At 40.4% G+C, this 18,884-nt stretch overlaps 1 protein-coding gene across 1 annotated transcript; it reads left to right on the plus strand.

The window, feature by feature from the left end:
• Positions 1–7,652: 7,652 nt before the first annotated feature.
• On the plus strand, positions 7,653–16,052 carry gpr171.S (G protein-coupled receptor 171 S homeolog). The gene is made up of 2 exons (XM_018264803.2): positions 7,653–7,745; positions 12,720–16,052. The coding sequence occupies exon 2, from the start codon at positions 12,761–12,763 to the stop codon at positions 13,727–13,729; it is 969 nt and encodes a 322-aa protein (XP_018120292.1). The 5' UTR covers positions 7,653–7,745; positions 12,720–12,760; the 3' UTR covers positions 13,730–16,052.
• Positions 16,053–18,884: the final 2,832 nt, after the last annotated feature.

The raw sequence follows: 18,884 nt of genomic DNA on the forward strand, positions 1-18,884 counted from the left end.
CCGCCATCGAGCTGTGTGACCTTGTTCCCATTCTGTCTAAATATCCATAATATTACCGTCTCCAGAAAAAACACCGGAGTCACTTTTTTCAAGCAGCCATAATATATTTTACGTAATCCGTATCCACCGCTGTAGTAGTGTATACGTTGGCCTTGTAGGCATTATTTGCACACTGTTTTCTTCAACCCGCCATCGAGCTGTGTGACCTTGTTCACATTTTGTCTAAATATTGATAATATTATCGTCTCTAGAAAAACCACTTGAGTTACTTTTTTTCAAGCAGCATTCATATATTTTACGTAATCCGTATCCACCGCTGTAGTAGTGTATACGTTGACCTTGTAGGCATTATTTGCACACTGTTTTCTTCAACCCGCCATCGAGCTGTGTGACCTTGTTCACATTTTGTCTAAATATTGATAATATTATCGTCTCTAGAAAAACCACTTGAGTTACTTTTTTTCAAGCAGCATTCATATATTTTACGTAATCCGTATCCACCGCTGTAGTAGTGTATACGTTGACTTTGTAGGCATTATTTGCACAGTGTTTTCTTCAACCCGCCATCTAGCTGTGTGTATTATCGTTTCCAGAAAAACCAACTGAGTTTTTGTTGTTGTTGTTGTTTTTTTAAAAATAATGCCAGGCAAAGGCAGGCCGCCACGCAGAGGCCGTGCTAGGGGCCGTGCTGCTATGCAATCCTGTGGCCCTAGCAAATTGCCCAGTTTTAAAAAGCCAATGACCCTGAACTCCCAAAATGCTGAAGAGGTAGTTGACTGGCTTACACAGCACACCCCATCCTCTACCGTTTCTAACTTTACCACAACATCCTCCTCATCCTCCACTGCTATGGCCACCCCACGTAACACTTCCTCCACCACCGGTGCCCCTTCTTCACTGGGGTCAGAGGAGTTATTTTCCAATGAGTTTCTTGAACTGAGTAATGCGCAACCATTATTGCCAGAAGAAGATGAAGGAGATGAGGACCTTACACCAGATTTAATTCTGGCAGAGAACACGATAGAGATGGACATAATGAGTGATGAGGAGGAGGTCCCCGCTGCTGCTTCCTTCTGTGATGTGTCAGAAGAAATTGATGCATCTGAGGAGAATGATGATGAGGAGATTGATGTTTTGTGGGTGCCTAGTAGAAGAGAGCAAGAGGAGGGTAGTTCAGATGGAGAGACGGAGAGTCAGAGAGGCAGTAGGAGAATAAGACTTAGAAGAAGCAGGGAGGACAGCCCGCAGGGATCAGTAGGGCAACAACATGTATCGGCACCTGTGTTCAGCCGGCCAACGCACCCGCCATTGCCGCCAATACCGCCAACTCCGCCAACTTCTACTGTTACCGCCAGATCGCACACTTCCAAAAAGTCAGCAGTGTGGGATTTTTTTAATGTGTGTGCCTCTGACAAAAGCATTGTAATTTGCAATGAGTGCAGTCAGAAACTGAGCCTTGGTAAGCCCAACAGCCACATAGGTACAACTTCTATGCGAAGGCACATGAGCGGCAAGCACAAAGCACTTTGGGAGCAACACCTCAAAGGCAACAGGCAAACTAAAAGCCACACTCCTTCTGGTCCAGCATCTTACTGCTCTACCTCTGCTCTCCTTGACCCGTCTGAACCACCCTCCACTCCGCCTTCCACCTTGACCACCTGTTCCCATTCCCAGTCATCTGCCACCAGCCAAGTTTCTGTGAAGGCCATGTTTGAGCGTAAGAAGCCAATGTCTGACTGTCACCCCCTTGCCCGGCGTCTGACAGCTGGCTTGTCTGCACTCTTAGCCCGCCAGCTTTTACCATACCAGCTGGTGGACTCTGAGGCCTTCCGCAAATTTGTAGCAATTGGGACACCGCAGTGGAATTTTTTTTCTAAAAAGGGAATACCACACCTGTACCAACATGTGCAGAGCCAAGTTACCGCATCTCTGTCACTTAGTGTTGGGCCAAAGGTCCATATGACTACTGACGCATGGTCCTCCAAGCATGGTCAGGGCAGGTATGTCACCTACACTGCCCACTGGGTGAACTTGGTAATGGCTGGGAAGCAGGGAATGGGTAGCTCAACAACAACAGTGGAGTTGGTGTCACCGCCACGGATTGCACGCGGTTCTGCCACCACCTCTACTCCTCCATCGCTCTCTACCTCGTCTTCTTCTTCTTCTTACTCTGCTGCTGGGTCCTCCTTCTCCTCCTCCACACCTGTGCACCCCCAGCTCCCCCTAGGCTATTCGACGTGCCAGGTACGCCGTTATCACGCTGTCTTGGGGATGACGTGCCTGGAAAGCAAAAACCATACCGGATCTGTACTCCTGTCATCTCTGCAGTCACAGGCCGATCGGTGGCTGACCCCACACCAACTGCAGATCGGAAAAGTGGTGTGTGACAATGGAAGCAATCTGTTGGCAGCGTTGAGACTAGGCAATTTAACACATGTGCCCTGCATGGCACATGTGTTAAATTTAATAGTCCAACGTTTTGTCTCCAAGTACCCAGGATTCCAGGACGTTCTCACCCAGTCCAGAAAGGTGTCGGCCCATTTCAGACGTTCCTACACAGCCATGGCACGCCTTGCTGACATTCAGCAGCGCTACAACATGCCAGTCAGGCGTTTGATTTCTGACAGCCAGACTCGCTGGAATTCAACGCTCCTTATGTTGGAACGTCTGCTGCAACAACAAAGGGCCGTCAACGAGTACCTTTTTGAACTGGGTGGTAGGACTGGATCTGCACAGCTGGGGATTTTTTTCCCCCGTTACTGGGTGCTTATGCGCGATGCCTGCAGGCTCATGCGACCTTTTGAAGAGGTGACAAATATGGTCAGTCGCACCGAAGGCACCATCAGCGACCTAATACCCTTCGCTTTCTTCCTGGAGCGTGCCGTGCGACGAGTGACAGATGAGGCTGTAGACCAGCGTGACGAGGAGCTGGAAGCGCACGATTTCTGGTCGGAATCACCAGAACGAACCCAGGCACCTGCTGCAACGCAGGGAGAGGTGCCAGAAGTGGAGTCAGAGGAGGAAGGTGGCTTTGTGGAGGAGGAGGAGGAGGACCAACAGGAGCAGGCTTCCCAGGGGGCTAGTGGTGACCTTTTGGGGACCCCTGGTCTTGTACGTGGCTGGGGGGAGGAGACCGTGGATGATGCAGTCCTTGATAATGAGGAAGCGGAGATGGATAGCTCTGCATCCAACCTTGTGAGAATGGGGTCTTTCATGCTGTCATGCCTGTTGAAGGACCCCCGTATCAAGAGGCTTAAGGAGAAGGACCTGTACTGGGTCGCAACGCTACTAGACCCTCGGTACAAGCATAAAGTGTCAGAAATGTTACCAACATACCACAAGTCCGAAAAGATGCGGCATTTACAAACCAGCCTGCAAAACATGTTGTACAATGCTTTTAAGGGTGATGTCACTTCAGGAACTCATCAACATTCCAGGGGCAGAGGTGCCAGTAATCCTGCCACGAGCACACCTGCAAGGACAAAGCCCTTTGGCCAGTCTGTAACGTCAGACATGCAAATGTTTTTCTGTCCAAGGCAGCGCCACAACCCTTCTGGATCCACCCTCAAAGAACGCCTCGACCGGCAGGTAGCGGACTACCTGGCATTAACTGCAGATATCGACACTCTGAGGAGCGATGAACCCCTGGACTACTGGGTGCGCAGGCTTGATCTGTGGCCAGAGCTGTCACAATTTGCCATGAACCTCTTGTCTTGCCCAGCCTCAAGTGTGCTCTCAGAAAGGACCTTCAGTGCAGCAGGAGGGATTGTAACTGAGAAGAGAACTCGCCTAGGTCACAAAAGTGTCGATTACCTGACCTTTATTAAAATGAATGAGGGGTGGATCTCGGAGGGTTACTGCACGCCGGAAGACTTGTTCTGACTTCTATGCAGCTGTCCTTCTCTTCAAGCCTCATGACTCCACACACAGCTGTCCTTTAGCGTCCTCCTCCTCCCTCCGCCACCGTTACAAACTAGGGTGCAAACCCTACTGGTTTAATTTTTTCTGGCCTCTGTGCTTCAGTGGCTGCGACCAAAAAAATGCCTATTTTCTGCATTTATATGACATAATTTTTCTGGCCTCTGTGCTTCAGTGGCTGCAACCAAAAAAATGCATATTTTCAGCATTTATATGGCATAATTTTTCTGTCAACTGTGCTTCAGTGGCTGCGACCAAACAAATGCATATTTTCAGCATTTATATGGCATAATTTTTCTGGCCTCTGTGCTTCAGTGGCTGCAACCAAAAAAATGACTATTTTCAGCATTTATATGGCATAATTTTTCTGGCAACTGTGCTTCAGTGGCTGCGACCAAAAAAATGCATATTTTCTGCATTTATATGGCATAATTTTTCTGGCCTCTGTGCTTCAGTGGCTGCAACCAAAAAAATTTATATTTTCAGCATTTATATGGCATAATTTTTCTGTCAACTGTGCTTCAGTGGCTGCGACCAAAAAAATGCATATTTTCTGCATTTATATGGCATAATTTTTCTGGCCTCTGTGCTTCAGTGGCTGCAACCAAAAAAATTTATATTTTCAGCATTTATATGGCATAATTTTTCTGGCAACTGTGCTTCAGTGGCTGCGACCAAAAAAATGACTATTTTCAGCATTTATGTGGCATATTTTTTCTGGCAACTGTGCTTCAGTGGCTGCGTCCAAAAAAACTGGGCAAACAATGCCTACAAGGTCAACGTATGGCAGTTGTTTAAAGAGAACAGTAGATTACTAGCCAGCAAAGCTACCTAAGCTAAAATGTCCCTCAAATCCCTGCAGACTTCTGTCCCTCCAATACAGAGCAGTATCAAGCAGATTACTAGCCAGCAAACTTACTATCATCTGTCCCTGAAATCACTAACAGCTCTCCCCCTACACTATCTCTTCCAAGCACACACAGGCAGATTTTTCAGATACATTTTTGCCCTTGATCCCCCTCTGGCATGCCACTGTCCAGGTCGTTGCACCCTTTAAACAACTTTAAAATCATTTTTCTGGCCAGAAATGTCTTTTCTAGATGTTAAAGTTCGCCTTCCCATTGAAGTCTATGGGGTTCGCGAACCGTTCGCGAACCGCTCGCATTTTTGCGCAAGTTCGCGAATATGTTCGCGAACTTTTTTTCCGACGTTCGCTACATCCCTAGTAAATATACAGTTTAGGGGGAAGGTGACAAATAAAGACTTTCTGCATACAGGTATGGGACCTAATCCTCGGGACCTGGGTTTTTCTGGATAAATGATCTTTCCGTAATTTGCATTGTCATACCTTAAGTCTACTAGAAAATCATGTAAACATCAAATAAACCCAATTGGCTGGTTTTGCTTCCAATAAGGATTAATTATATCTTAGTTGAGATCAAGTACAAGGTACAGTTATTTGGATTATTTGGATAAAATGGAGTCTATGGGAGACGGCCATTCCATAATTCGGAGCTTTCTGGATAACAGGTTTCCGGATAAAGGACCCAATACCTGTATTTACAGTGAAGCATTACACTGCCATTGCCCTTATAATAGTGGGCTCTCTTTGGGGGAAATTCACTAAGATTCATAGTTGCGCCAGCGTCCGCTTCGCCGCACTTCGCCAGACATATTTTCGCCAGCGCTACACAAATTCACTAAAATCCGAAGTTGCGCTCAGGGGAAGCATAAGGTTGCGAAGTTGCGCTAGCATTAATTTGCCAAGCAAAGCGAAGTTACGCTAGCGATGCTTAATTTGCATACGGCGCCAAATTGAAGTTACAATGGAGGTATATGTAGCATCACTACACAAGCCTGGGAAACCTTCAAAACAGCAAATAAAATTTTTATTTTGCCCTACACATGTGCTCACTGTATAGTTAAGGTGCCATGAGTTAGGAAATGTAGGGGGGGAAGGAGGGTAGCCCCAAAAATTTTTTCGATCTTTTTCAGCCTATCACCCATAAAAAAAGAAAAACGCCAGCGTTTTTTGGGACTTAGAAATTTTTTTAACTTTTTTAACTTTTTTTGAAGCAATCCCTATCTACTCTATTGCACTTCGCCTGGTCTGAGGTGGCGAAGGAAGTCTGGCGTAAAAGGTAGCGTTCAGAAAAATGCGCGCGTCAGTGAATTTGCGTAGTTACGTCCGTTGCGCAATTTCGCCAGGCGTAAGGGTGCGAAGTAACACTAGCGAATTTACGCCAGTGTCCGTTAGTGAATCTGCGAATTAACAAAAATGCGCTACACTAGTGAATTAACACTAGCGTTAGGCGCTTCGTCCAACATAAATGCTCTTGCTGTTCAACTTATTGCAGTATTAAAGCCTGCTTCCTCTTTACAAATCAAAGTCCCAAGAATAGTCAAGGCTGGCAGACTTTTCACTATCTATGGACTTGTCCAAAGATCAGTATATTTTGGAAGGAAGTTACCAGTTTTCTAAACATTAATCTGAAAATAAAAATTTAATTATCTCCAGGTTTTGCTTTGCTGCTTCTAGACGATAGTAGGCTCTCTTCAAATTTTAATATAGAATAAAATATTGACAATTTTATTTTTGGCTGCCTCCAGAAAGGCTTTATTTATCTGTTGGCTACAAAATGAGTCTCCCTCATTGACAGACACAATGACTTATATGGCAGGAAGCTTTATTAGTAAAAACTAAAGGAAATAATTCCAAAGAATCCTTTAGACTTATATGGTCTCCTTACTTTGAGTTCTGTGACTCCAATACCAGAAGTCAAATATCTCAGTTTCTTCAGTTGTAAAATGTTCATAGGGGGGGGGGGGGGGGTTATCTGACATTCCCAAGACAATGGGCTTTTTCTTTCTTCTTTTTCTTTTAAGAATGTCTATGCGTCCACTGGCTTAGTTATTGATAGTTAGTTCTTGTTAGTTTCTATTTTATTTTACATATTACTTCATTGTACATTATACATTCTGTATAATATGTCATTGTATTAATCTTCTTATTCTGCATGCTATTTGTTATCATATTGATTTTTATGGTTTATTGTGAAAACCAAATAAAATGTTTCAAACCATAAAGGCTGGCAGACATTTTTTTTATCAAGTAATAGTATTTTTTGTGCACCTCGCCAGCTTATATCAAGATTACAGATATAGAAAAACAATTGTGTATCAGTCGTTCAGCTATAGTTCCAAGGATATCCAAGACAGCAAATGTTTTCAACTAATATCTCTTATAAAGCTAGACGTCAAAGTGTATGTAGGATTGCAAATAGGCACTCACCCCAATTCTGACCCTAGATGGTTTTCATGCTTAGCCTCCCTGTAACTGTTCCAAGCCCCCCTTTAGGGACCACTGCCCCAGAGCTTTGCCAAGTACAGTAATTGTGAAGTTTTAAAGTGCTGATTTGCTAATAAAAACTGTATTGTAAGTGACATTACACTGAAACTGGCAACAGAAGACTGATGGTTTATGGTCACTTTAGGTGGAAAACCCTGCAAATGATTTGCCTTGTCAGTAAGATGCCTCTTTAGAGTTCAGGTCTAAAACAGGTGACGTTTAGGAAAAATGGTCCCTTTGAAATTTTACTGAGAGATAATATGTAAATCTTCGTAGGCAAAACTGAGCAAAAAGGAAATAAAGGTTCAAAAAAAGTTTTGGTTTCAGCTACGTCACATGACGTGAATGAAAACCTCAAACACCACAGAGATGTTTGCTTCCAAGAAAGAAACGAAGCAGCATTTCATCTGAAGCTCTAACTGCAGCATGACAGCTTCAATGTAATGTTTAGAGAAGCCCATAGAAGACAATAAAGAAGGTACAGTCTACTCTGTTCTAAATTATTATGATTGACACTGCACATATAACAGCAGGGGTGTATCTGGTATAATTATGCTTTACCTCTAGAAGCCTATTTCAGCTATAGGATTTTTGATTATCCAACAGTTGTAGTGTCCTCATCTGACTTCATTTCTGTGTCTGCTTACATTTGGTATAAAGCTGATGTACTGTGATCATTTGTGATGATTTAAAAATTTTCATTTTGATTTCATGTTAGATAAAGTCAGTTTTAAAAATCATCTGGGCTGGGTAAACCTCTGAAAATTGGCAAAATGTGAACTGATGTAAATATATACCTAAATCAACTACAGACAGATCTATTCTTGTGCTATCCAACACAGCGAATTGTGCAACCTATCACATATCCATGGGTCAAATTGTTTTAAAATGGCAGTTTTATATAAATATATCTTGGCAGAGGTAGGCTGGGACCACACAAATGAATGGCTGTGTGTCCTATTGACCTGCAGCTGGACACCAACACTGTGTGTGATCTTTAATGAGAACTGGATGGAAGTCACAGTGCTCCTTATATAGCTTGTTTACATGGAGGACAAGTGCTTGGCCCCTCTCTGTGCCTCCTAGCCTAATTAAAAAGACTGAGTAGATGGAGCAGCCAACAAAAATAGAAGGCCATAAAAAAAGACCTAAGGACATTTTGGTTTTGGTTATTCTAGAGCTTGAAAATAACATTTGACATATTACATTATTTGTGCTACTAACAGTGATTGTGGGAATTAACATTAAAACAGAGTAAAATATTCCATCACAAGCTGAATTTAGGGGGAAAAAACAGCTTTTCATCCCCTCGTGTCTATCTTTATGCTGCTATCTATAGTATCATTCTTTATTTAAATAACTTTCTATTCTGTCTATTTTTATCTGTGTATCTATCTGTACAGGTATACACCACCACCAGAAAGGTGTAAAAAATCAAATACAGTTTTTTAATCTTTACAAAAAAAAGACTTTACTGTCTACAATATCTTTCTTTGTCCATTCCCCTTATTATCCACTTCTCTGTTATCTCACCTTCTCTATTTACAGCATCGACCCATGTCTATCTACATTATCTACCTATCTACAATATCTGTTTTTGTCTGCTTTGATCTTGATCCATAGTAATGTTTAATCCAAGCCTTAATAAGCAAACTAGAATAGCTGTTTAGACATATTGTTAACTTATGTCCATTATAATGCAATATTATTTTACTCTGCAGTTGTTTACTGATACCATTCATATAAAATTATTGTAAAATAATTTTTATCAGTGACGGTGGACACAGAGCATATTGTAGTGTTTTAGGGTAGAGACACACGCTGCAATTCAGGGAGATTAGTCGCCTGTGCATTCCTGCCACCTATAATGAAAATCACCAGCAGGATGGCACTCTAAGTGTTTACTAGGAAACTTCGGGCAACTTCGGAAAACAAATCGCTCTGAGTGCCAGCGATTTTCATTTTAGCCATTTAAGGCAAGGAAGGCAGTTCTGGGAGATTAGTCGCCCCCGAAGAAGAGGAGTCGCCGGACGAATAATCTTCCCGAGTTACAGCATGTGTCTCTGCCTTAAACCTTATGGCACACGCTTTGATCATCACAATCATCTTAGGAAAAACAACATTTAAAAGGACAAGGAAAATTAAACTGAACTAGAAATGCTGTACATTTTGTTTTGTGCTTCTGTACCAGCCCAAGGCAACCACAGTCCTTTAGCAGTAAAGATCTGTGTCTCCAAAAATGCTCCAGTAGCTCCCCATCTTCTTTTCTGCTGATTCACTGCACATGCTCTGTGCTGCTGTCACTTACTGAGCTTAGGGACCCACTCACAATATACAGTACACATAGAATAGAAATGTCACAATATAAGGCTGATAAGTAATTAATACAGATAATTACTACATGGCAGCACAGAAACCAGTGCAACTAGCATCAGAATTTAATAATCAGCCCAGTAACATCAGCTTATATTACAGACCAACCTCATTTTCTGCTGGATAATTTGTGACGACCCCTAAGCTTAGCTTTTCAACAGCTGCTCAGAGACACTGAGCATGTGAGTGTCACAGACACTTTCCAAGATGGTGACCCCCTGTGACAAGTTTGAAGTCCTGGATCATTGACAAGCTGAAATTTTAGGCTGGTGCAATAAGTTCAGGAAATATAACATGGTATTTTTATCCCTATTTTTAGGGTTTAGTTCTCCTTTAAACATTGAGTACATTGAATAAATTGGAACCAACTGTCGAAAAGGCAAGGGCATTTTAGCCACCACAGTCTTCCCACAGAAAACAGCGGCCGTCAAAAAATGCTATGCTAGAAGAATGTATAAAAATTATAAAAATGTTTAATAAAAAGTGGCTGTCCAAGGAGCTCCTCTGCCAAGTAAGGCACAAAACCTACATTTTTGTAGGCCAGTGGTTGTAATTTTTATTAAAGGGGGTTATTTACTAAACTCCGAATGCAAAAATCACAAAAAAATTTAGATTTTTTTTTTTTATAAAACCATCTTTTAAAAAATCATGAATTTTTTGGAATTTATTATACGCAGAGGATGGAAAACTCAGAATCTGAAAATCCAGCATTGGGAGAAGTCCCAATGATTTTTTGATGTGAGCTGGGTTTCGTTCAATACCCCGAAGTTTTCGTGTGAAAATTCTGGAAAAAAATGCGAAAGTCTTGGAAATCCGATGAAAAAATTGTGAAAATGTGATTTTTTCTGCAAAGTTTTTAAAATGAGCAAAAAAACTGTTTGTAACAGAAAATATTGAGATAAATTTGGACTTTGATAAATAACCCCCTTATAATATAGTGAATAAAGTACTCCCTTTTGTAAAATATAAGGATATTATAAGTTACTGAGGAGTTTCATGACCATATAAAAACACGAGGCCGAGTGTTTTTATACAGGTCATGGAACTCCGAGGTTACTTCTAATATCCTCATATTTTGCAACTGGGGGTACTTTATTTATTATAATACACAAATTTCAGTGAGTCATGTGACAGAAATGACATCAGAACTCACCGTTTATAACTGATGACATCAGAACTCACCGTTTATAAGGATATAATTTACAGGATATTCATGGCTTTTGTGTATTATAAGTCATTATGAAGTTGAATGGAACCCAAAAGTGATAGCTCCCCACTTGCTCAGCTGCAGTACAATGAACAATCATCCTGAGCTTCCAATATGACCATAGTCCTAACAGAACATTTCCATAACATTGGAGTCTTCACTTGGTTCATCTGCCCATGCTTGAAAATAAAATCCACATATGAATGTCTATTCATAGTTATGATAAGGAAAAGAAAAAAGTAGTAAGCAGTGGATATATATCTAATTAGGTTGTCAAAGTGAATCCAAGAGCAGGAAAACAAGCAATGAATTACAGAAAGGGGTAAAATACCAAACTAAAGATCACACCTATGAATAATTTATTCAACTGCAGAATTGTCAGGACAATATTGTGTATTAGTAGTTATAAACGCATAGCCTAATAACTTGCACTTCGGAAATATGCCCAAGATTCTCCAAGTGATCTGGCAATATTACACCTGCGCACCTTACAAAGTTTCTAAGATTCTAAGACGATTTGCAAGTTCTAACTATCTTTTTTTTTTTTTTTTTTGGTGGTTTTTCAATTAAAATTTATTTTATTTACATCTCATTGCTACCAGACTTTGACATGGAAAATGAGTAGGAAAAAGTAAATACAAAGACCAGTCATTAGATTTGGGTTGCACCTGTTTCCTGGTTGGTTAATAACCCCAGCAACCAGATAGAGAGGAAATAAATTTTAAAAAAAACCCACAAAGACAAAAAAACAACAACTATAAACGGTCACAGTCTACATTTAAACAAAAACTTCAGGACATGGGGAGGTATCTTTAACGTATGGTTACACGTAAATTAGAATGCTAAACATTTGAGAAAGTTATATAAAGTCATCCAACAATCAGCTTACACAATGGAATAAGTGATATTATGACCACAGAGTCACACTTACATCAGCATGTTTTCACACTGTATGATCACAGGCTGATAATATTAATAAAATTCACAGTTACAATAACTGGAACTACAAGAAATGCTTGTGTTCATGCTGACATTGGCAAGGAAAAGATGCACTAAGATAAATAGGGAGGTATAAAAAGTGTAAAATGCAGAAGTTGTATATTGCAGCAATGTAAACAGGCAATGATTGGTAATGTGTGATCAACTGTGAGTCTGGCTTAGCTTTTCCCCTTCATATTTTCATATATTTCTGCCATGCAAATGCAAAAAAATGTACAGCTCCCAGCACAGCAGCTGAATACTGCCTGGCATGGTTACCCATCATTATTTCATATGGTAGGTGTCTTTAGTGCACATTTGAAAGAAACACATTAGGGTACTATATGCAATATTTTCCAAGTATATACCTTTGCCTGATGATGATCATACAGTCTTCTCTAGATCCCAACATAAAATACAATGATGATTAATTATTTATTAGTTTTAGTTAGAATAAATAGTATTCAGTTTTTCATCAAAGCTATCCCCTAAAACACACCTCTAGTCCAACTAAACAGAGGCTCTTGTGATCAAATTATCAGGAGAAATGGTCAACAAAGTGCTTAAGGACCATAGCATAAATTACTTTTTCCTCTTTACTGTGCCATTACTACTGGCTTATCATATGGTCTAGGACAAAATGGCTACTTGCTGATGGTGAGTCTGAGCACTGGTTGTAATTCAGACCAGTTAGGGTTGGGTCTGATCTCCATTTTTTCAACACACTTAACACTATTTTCCTACTAACAGGAAATGTTATGCAAAGCTTTGTTTTATTTAATGGCATAGTTAATATGTATATTGCAAATGTACAGGAGATATAGGCCATACCTTCACATAACTGCAGTGTGTAGCCACTTCTAAATCACATTTATTTTTGTTGCCTTCTTTCAGGCCATTGAAGGTGGTGAAAGTACATCTATACGTTATATATAATGGCAGGAGAGTCCAATAGCTCTAATATGGACTGTGATGTGTACAGAGATATGCACCCATTTACCTACTTCTATTACCTGGTGTTCATGGTTGGATTTTTTGGAAGCTGCTTTGCATTGTGGGCCTTCACTAGAAGTGAAAGCAGTCAGAAGTGCACAAGCATATACCTCATCAACCTACTCATAGCAGACTTCTTGCTGACCCTTGCCTTGCCATTTAAGATTGTTGTAGACCTGGGCATTGCAACATGGAAACTGAAAATATTTCACTGCCAGGTCACAGCGGTTATCATCTACATCAATATGTACCTATCTATTATCTTCCTGGGATTTGTAAGTATGGACCGATGCCTACAAACAATTAACAGTTCTAAGCTGTACCAAGTGCAAAAGAGGGGGTTCGCCAAGATGATATCTGCAGTTGTTTGGACACTAGTACTTTTTATAATGTTACCAAATATGCTGATACCTATTAAAGACATCCCGGAAAGGGAGATTGTTGGCTGCATTGACTTTAAACAAGAAATCGGAAAGCACTGGCATGTTCTTTCAAACTTCATAAGCCTTGCAATATTTTTTAACTGCTCCTGCATTGTTTTAATCTCAAATTTTCTCACCATAAAACGACTTTACAGGAACAAGGATTGTGAGGAATTTCACAACATCAAACAAGCTTTGGTACAGATCCTGCTTGTGACAGCTGGATATGTGATCTGTTTTGTCCCATATCATATTGTTCGCATCCCATACACTTTGAGCCAAAGCAACATTATAATGGACTGTGGCCTGAAGCAAGTGCTTTTCCATGCAAAGGAATCTACTCTCTTGCTTTCAGTTTCTAACTTGTGTTTTGACCCAATACTCTACTTTTACTTTTCTAAGACATTTAGAACCAAAATCACCAAGACATTTTCCATGAAAAAAGAGGCAACAGCTGTCAATGAAGTTAATTATCCATTATCACTGTGAAACGTATTGCAGCAGCCGCTACAAGGTTTCTAAAACTGTCTTTTTGAGGAAGCCTAAGGATTCAGATTCATGGCCAAAGAATTGGTTCAGAATTAACTAAACCCCATTTTTAAATGATTGACTGTTGAAGGAAGACATTTTCACTTTATTTATACAATTAGGAGGACAGCTGCCAACAGCCTGACCCAGATGTTAAGAATAACTGGTATATTTGTATCAAATAAATGATACTATGATAACATAGTAACTGCTTTAAAGAAATACAGATACCAGATGTTAAAGCTTTTTTTCATTTATCATAACTTTCTCTTTACATGCTATTTATAATTTTGCACTTTGCCCACTGCATGGGGCATTGTACATAAACCCTAAAGTGTAACAAAGTATCACAAAACATCCTAATGTAAAACATATTAAGATTAATTTACCATTATCCCAGGTGTAAGCGCATGAGCTGTAATGGTGCAATATGTACCCCTTTAGGGGCAAGCATTTGCTACTATGGCAATGGTCTGTGCATGCAATGATGTACAAGCCTACGAGTTAGTTATTTGGAAGTCCTGTACTTAATGACTGCCATAAACAGGGCTCTTCTGCATTGTGTAGCCCCTGTCACCCCCTAGCCTGCACATTAGAATGATGCTTATGATAGGAGGTAGCCAAAGGGACATCCACATGCCACCCACAACCAACCTTCTCTACCAAATGCAGTCAGTGCCAAATTCAAAGTGAAATGCAGCCCTTGGCCCTTCATTCAAGGACAGAACCAATGGCAGAGACAGGGGGTAAAGGGGGGTACCCCAGTCAGGGCCTTGTGGCAGAGGGTGTCCCAGGGTATACAAAGGAGCAAGTCATTGATTGTGAAGGGGTGAGGCAATAAGCAGCTGGGTTTGGTAGATAATAGGTGGAGATTCACAAATGGACATGCCTGGGGTGCATCAGGACATGACCATGCACACTTTATTTTCATTGGCCAGGGGTCTAGTTGACTCATGGACTAATAACTATGTAGCCCTGCCCATGGGACATCTTACAAAATAAAAAAATAGGGTGATTTGAAACCTAGAAACCCCAGGAATTACTATCAGAGTGACTGATTCAAAGAAAAGGGAAATATAAAAAGCATTTATTTAAAGGGGATGTATTCCTTTAAATCAAATGAATGCAAATGTATCAGGATTGTTGGAAAAAAAACACACAAGACTATATAATCATGTACTTTTAGCTCATATTCAAAAAATGAACATTTTGCCACCTGTTTTATACAAGTAGTTGACAGAGACCAGCTCAGTAATGGCAGGAAGGATGGGCAAACTTGACTAGTGGTATCAACTGGCTTGCAGGTCCATGTACCTGCTATAATTCTAATGGTTTTACTCACAAATATGCAATGGATCACATCATTGGAGTCTTAAACCAGCAAGAGTGCTTTAGCTCAGAGTTAGGGGAAAATAAAGTATCAGTATAAACCACAATGCAAGTATTAAATGACTGAATTTTCCATTGGTTGTATGTATCTGTATCAGAGTGGATACAAACCTATCTACTGCTTCTGTAGAAAAACCTTCAGTCCTCCAGTCCAGACACTGGGAGTTCAATGGGGCCCATATTACCTCTGACTGGCCTGCTCCACAACTGCAGAATAAGTATCCGTGTCTTGCTAAGTACTGGAGTTCAGAACCCCAGCTTATCAATGTGATACCTCGCAGTAAAATAAAAAAAAAGGGGATAAGAAATGAATTAATTTTGAAGTGTTGTCCTTTTAGAAACATTTGCATGAGAATGTAGACAAGTGTTGGGTCTATACATCTTAAGGTAAGCTGCGGCATGACATTGAGAAGTTGAAATGTATAAGTTACTCATAGTCTGGAGAACCGGAAGGTGCTGCGTTTCACTGTTCCTCTTATATTGTTCTAAAAAGGAGAACTTGCATTATTCTGGCAATAGCCTGTGGTCTGATTTGGAAGTTTTCCAGAAATGTAGCAACTATATTTAATCTCACCCAGCGAGTGAAAATATTTATGACTGGGTAAAAAGTACAGAAGTATAAAAAGGACTGTGTTTAATTGTAATATGAAAGAAAAACAGATCAAATTTTAGATGGAGGTGGAAGAACTAGAAAGGTTTTAGTATTTCTTATAGCAAATGTATGTTTCTGTACCAGAAAAGTAATCCAAAAAATAAATGCTTATTATGCAGATATAGTACAGTATGCATGCCGCTGTACACATCCATTAGTCAGATATAATGCCATACATAACTAATGTTTTTATTTTCAACCAACTGAAAATTCTGAGCCAAATTCAAGTCATCTTTCTGAACATTGATCCTGTTCACTTTCTATTTCCTCTCCAAATGTTGTGCTCCTGTTTGTAAAAAAGGCTTTTTAGCACAGCAGAAAAGCATGTTAATGTTATCTGAATATATACACACTCACCATATTATATCAGTTTCACCATATGATATAAGAGGCACTTGGTTTGCCCAGGTGCAATAACCAACAACTTTTAAACAGGTGACCAGTAAATGATACCTGCTGTTAAGCAATTAGACCTGGAGCAATCTTTGCACCTTTTATTACATTAACCAGGTACTTACATATCATAAAATATGCTGTAGAGTTGTATCAATAAAACAGAGGGAATGCAAACACTAAGGGGCAAATTCACTAAGCAGCGAAAATGCGCTAGCGACGCCTTCGCCGCACTTCACCAGGGCACCGCTAATTCACTAAAATCCAAAGTTGCGCTCAGGGAGGCGAACGGTAGCGAATTTGAGCTAGCGTTAATTCATCAAGCAAAGCAAAGTTACTCTAGCGAAGCCTAATTTGCATACGGTGCCAAGTTAAAGTTGAATGGACGTATATGTAGCAGCAAATACATCACACTACAAAAGCCTGGGAAAGCTTCATAAAATAAAATAGAGTTGTTATTTTGCCCTACACATGTGCCCACTGTATAGTTTAGGTGCCATATGTTAGGAAATGTAGGGGGGAAGGAGGGTACCCCCAAAAATGTACGGTCTTTTTCAGCCTATCACCCTTAAAAAAGGAAAAGACGCCAGCGTTTTTTGGGACTTAGAAAAAATTTAAACTTTTTTTGAAGCAATCCCTATCTACTCTATTGCACTTCGCCTGGTCTCAGTTGGCGAAGGCAAGTCTGGCGCAAGAGTTAACGTTCATGAAAATCCGCAAGTTAGTGAATTAGCGTAGTTACGTCCTTTCGCCATAGCGCAACTTCGCCTGGCGTAAGGGTGCAAAGTAGCGCTAGAGTAGGTCCACTTCGCTAGTGAATTTACGCCAGCGCCCGTTAGTAAATCGGCGAAGTAACGAAATGACGTCACGCTGGCGAATTTGTGCTAGCGTTAGCCACTTTGCGCTTTAGTGAATTTGCCCCTAAGGCTAATCTAAAATCAAAGGCAACTCACATTTGATGAATTTGTCAATATGCTAAAACTTCCCTATCAGTCAGACAAGACATAGGATAGTACTGGAAGTCCTACCAGGAATCTGTATCAGCACTAGGTCTTTGTTTACTAGAGAGGAAATATATACATGATTTTTCAAGCTTCTTGGAAGGCTGAAGAATGGATATGTCATATCTCCACAGGCCAAATCACACAGCAGTCACATAATTCAATATATCTGGGTCAAGCCACCGTTTGAGACGGAAACTTTGAGTGGGGACTGCCGTACCTCATTACATGGTTACAGTCATATGCAGCACTGTTTCAGTCATTCAGTCATAGTCTGAAAAATATCTGGGGCAGAAAATTAGTGTTCACCCTCAGATTTTTGTCTAATTGGGAATTTATTTGCCTCTAAGGAAGAAAAAATGTATTCTTCCTTAACCTTGGATCTACAGTTAAAAAATTAACTGATTCCCGCCATTGTTGATCCTTCATTTTCAGTGTAACTAATAGTAGATATGAAGTGGTGGATGCTGTTAAAAACACTTCCATCAAGTGTGGCCCCAAGATCAGAAGGAGGAAAGTGGTTTTAACAGCAGTGTTCATCTCTTGGGCAGGTCTCCCAGAGATATCAGTCTGCCCATATAAGCATAATGTGACAATATATGAATGAAGTGCAATAGCAGTACAGGTATAGGATCTGTTATCCAGAATGCTCAGGACCTGGGGTTTTCCAGATAACAGATGTTTTTTGTAATTTGGATCTTCATTCTAGGATCTTCTACTAGAAAATCATGTAAACATGAATTTTATTTCAATAAGGATTATTTATATCTTAGTTGGGTACAAGGTACTGTTTTATTATTACAAAGAAAAAGGAAATCATTTTTAGAACTTTGGACTAATTGATTATAATGGAGTCTATGGGAGATGGCCTTTCCATTATTCTGAGCTTTCTGGATAATGGGTTTCTGGATAATGGATCCCATACCTGTACTAGATTTACTAGCTCTTTCTTTTCCTAATTATTGTTTGGGGCACTTGGTGTTAACAAAACTCAAAAAACAGAGAGAGATAGGAGAAAAATAGCGGCAAATGCATGAACAGAGAATAGACAAAAGAGATAACAGGATGTTATTCAGATACAGGAGCACAAGCTATTTTAAGTCTGATGGTATATGCAGTGTATTCTCCTCTGTCAGCATGAGAGGTTTTAAGCCAAAATCTGAATGTTACCAGCAGTTTCCATTAACATAAATGAGAGGCGGTATGGTGGGATTCAGATGATTCTAAACTAAATGCCAAAGGGAATATGCCATGTATGCTATTGGAGGAAAGTTAAAAGGGAAATTTGATAAATCTGCATTCATTTCACATTTGCACTAATGTCTATGCAAAAAGAGCATCCGACTAGTGATGGGCGAATAAATTCGCCAGGTGTGAATTTGCGGTGACTTTGCCGTGTTTCGCCGATGGTGAATAAATGCGCATAACTGCGGCGAAAATTAGATGCGTCAAAAAATGTTATGCCCGCGACTATTCTGACACTCATCTAAATTATTCTGACGCCCATTGGCTTTAATGCATTTGGATCAAATAGACGCGGGTGTCAAAACAGTCACGGGTGTCAAAATTTAAGTTTCGCAAACTTTTCGCCATTTCACGAATTTCGCAAAACGAGACAAATTCGCCCATCACTACACCAGACTCCTACAGGTGGAAAGTGTTGAGAGGGGATACTGAAGAT

This window comes from Xenopus laevis, chromosome 5S, assembly GCF_017654675.1.
Source record: "Xenopus laevis strain J_2021 chromosome 5S, Xenopus_laevis_v10.1, whole genome shotgun sequence".
NCBI lineage: Eukaryota > Metazoa > Chordata > Amphibia > Anura > Pipidae > Xenopus > Xenopus laevis.

What these genes read in the sequence shown, in the direction of transcription:
- gpr171.S (XM_018264803.2), top strand. Translation starts at nt 12,761, where the DNA reads ATGGCAGGAGAGTCCAATAGCTCTAATATGGACTGTGATGTGTACAGA.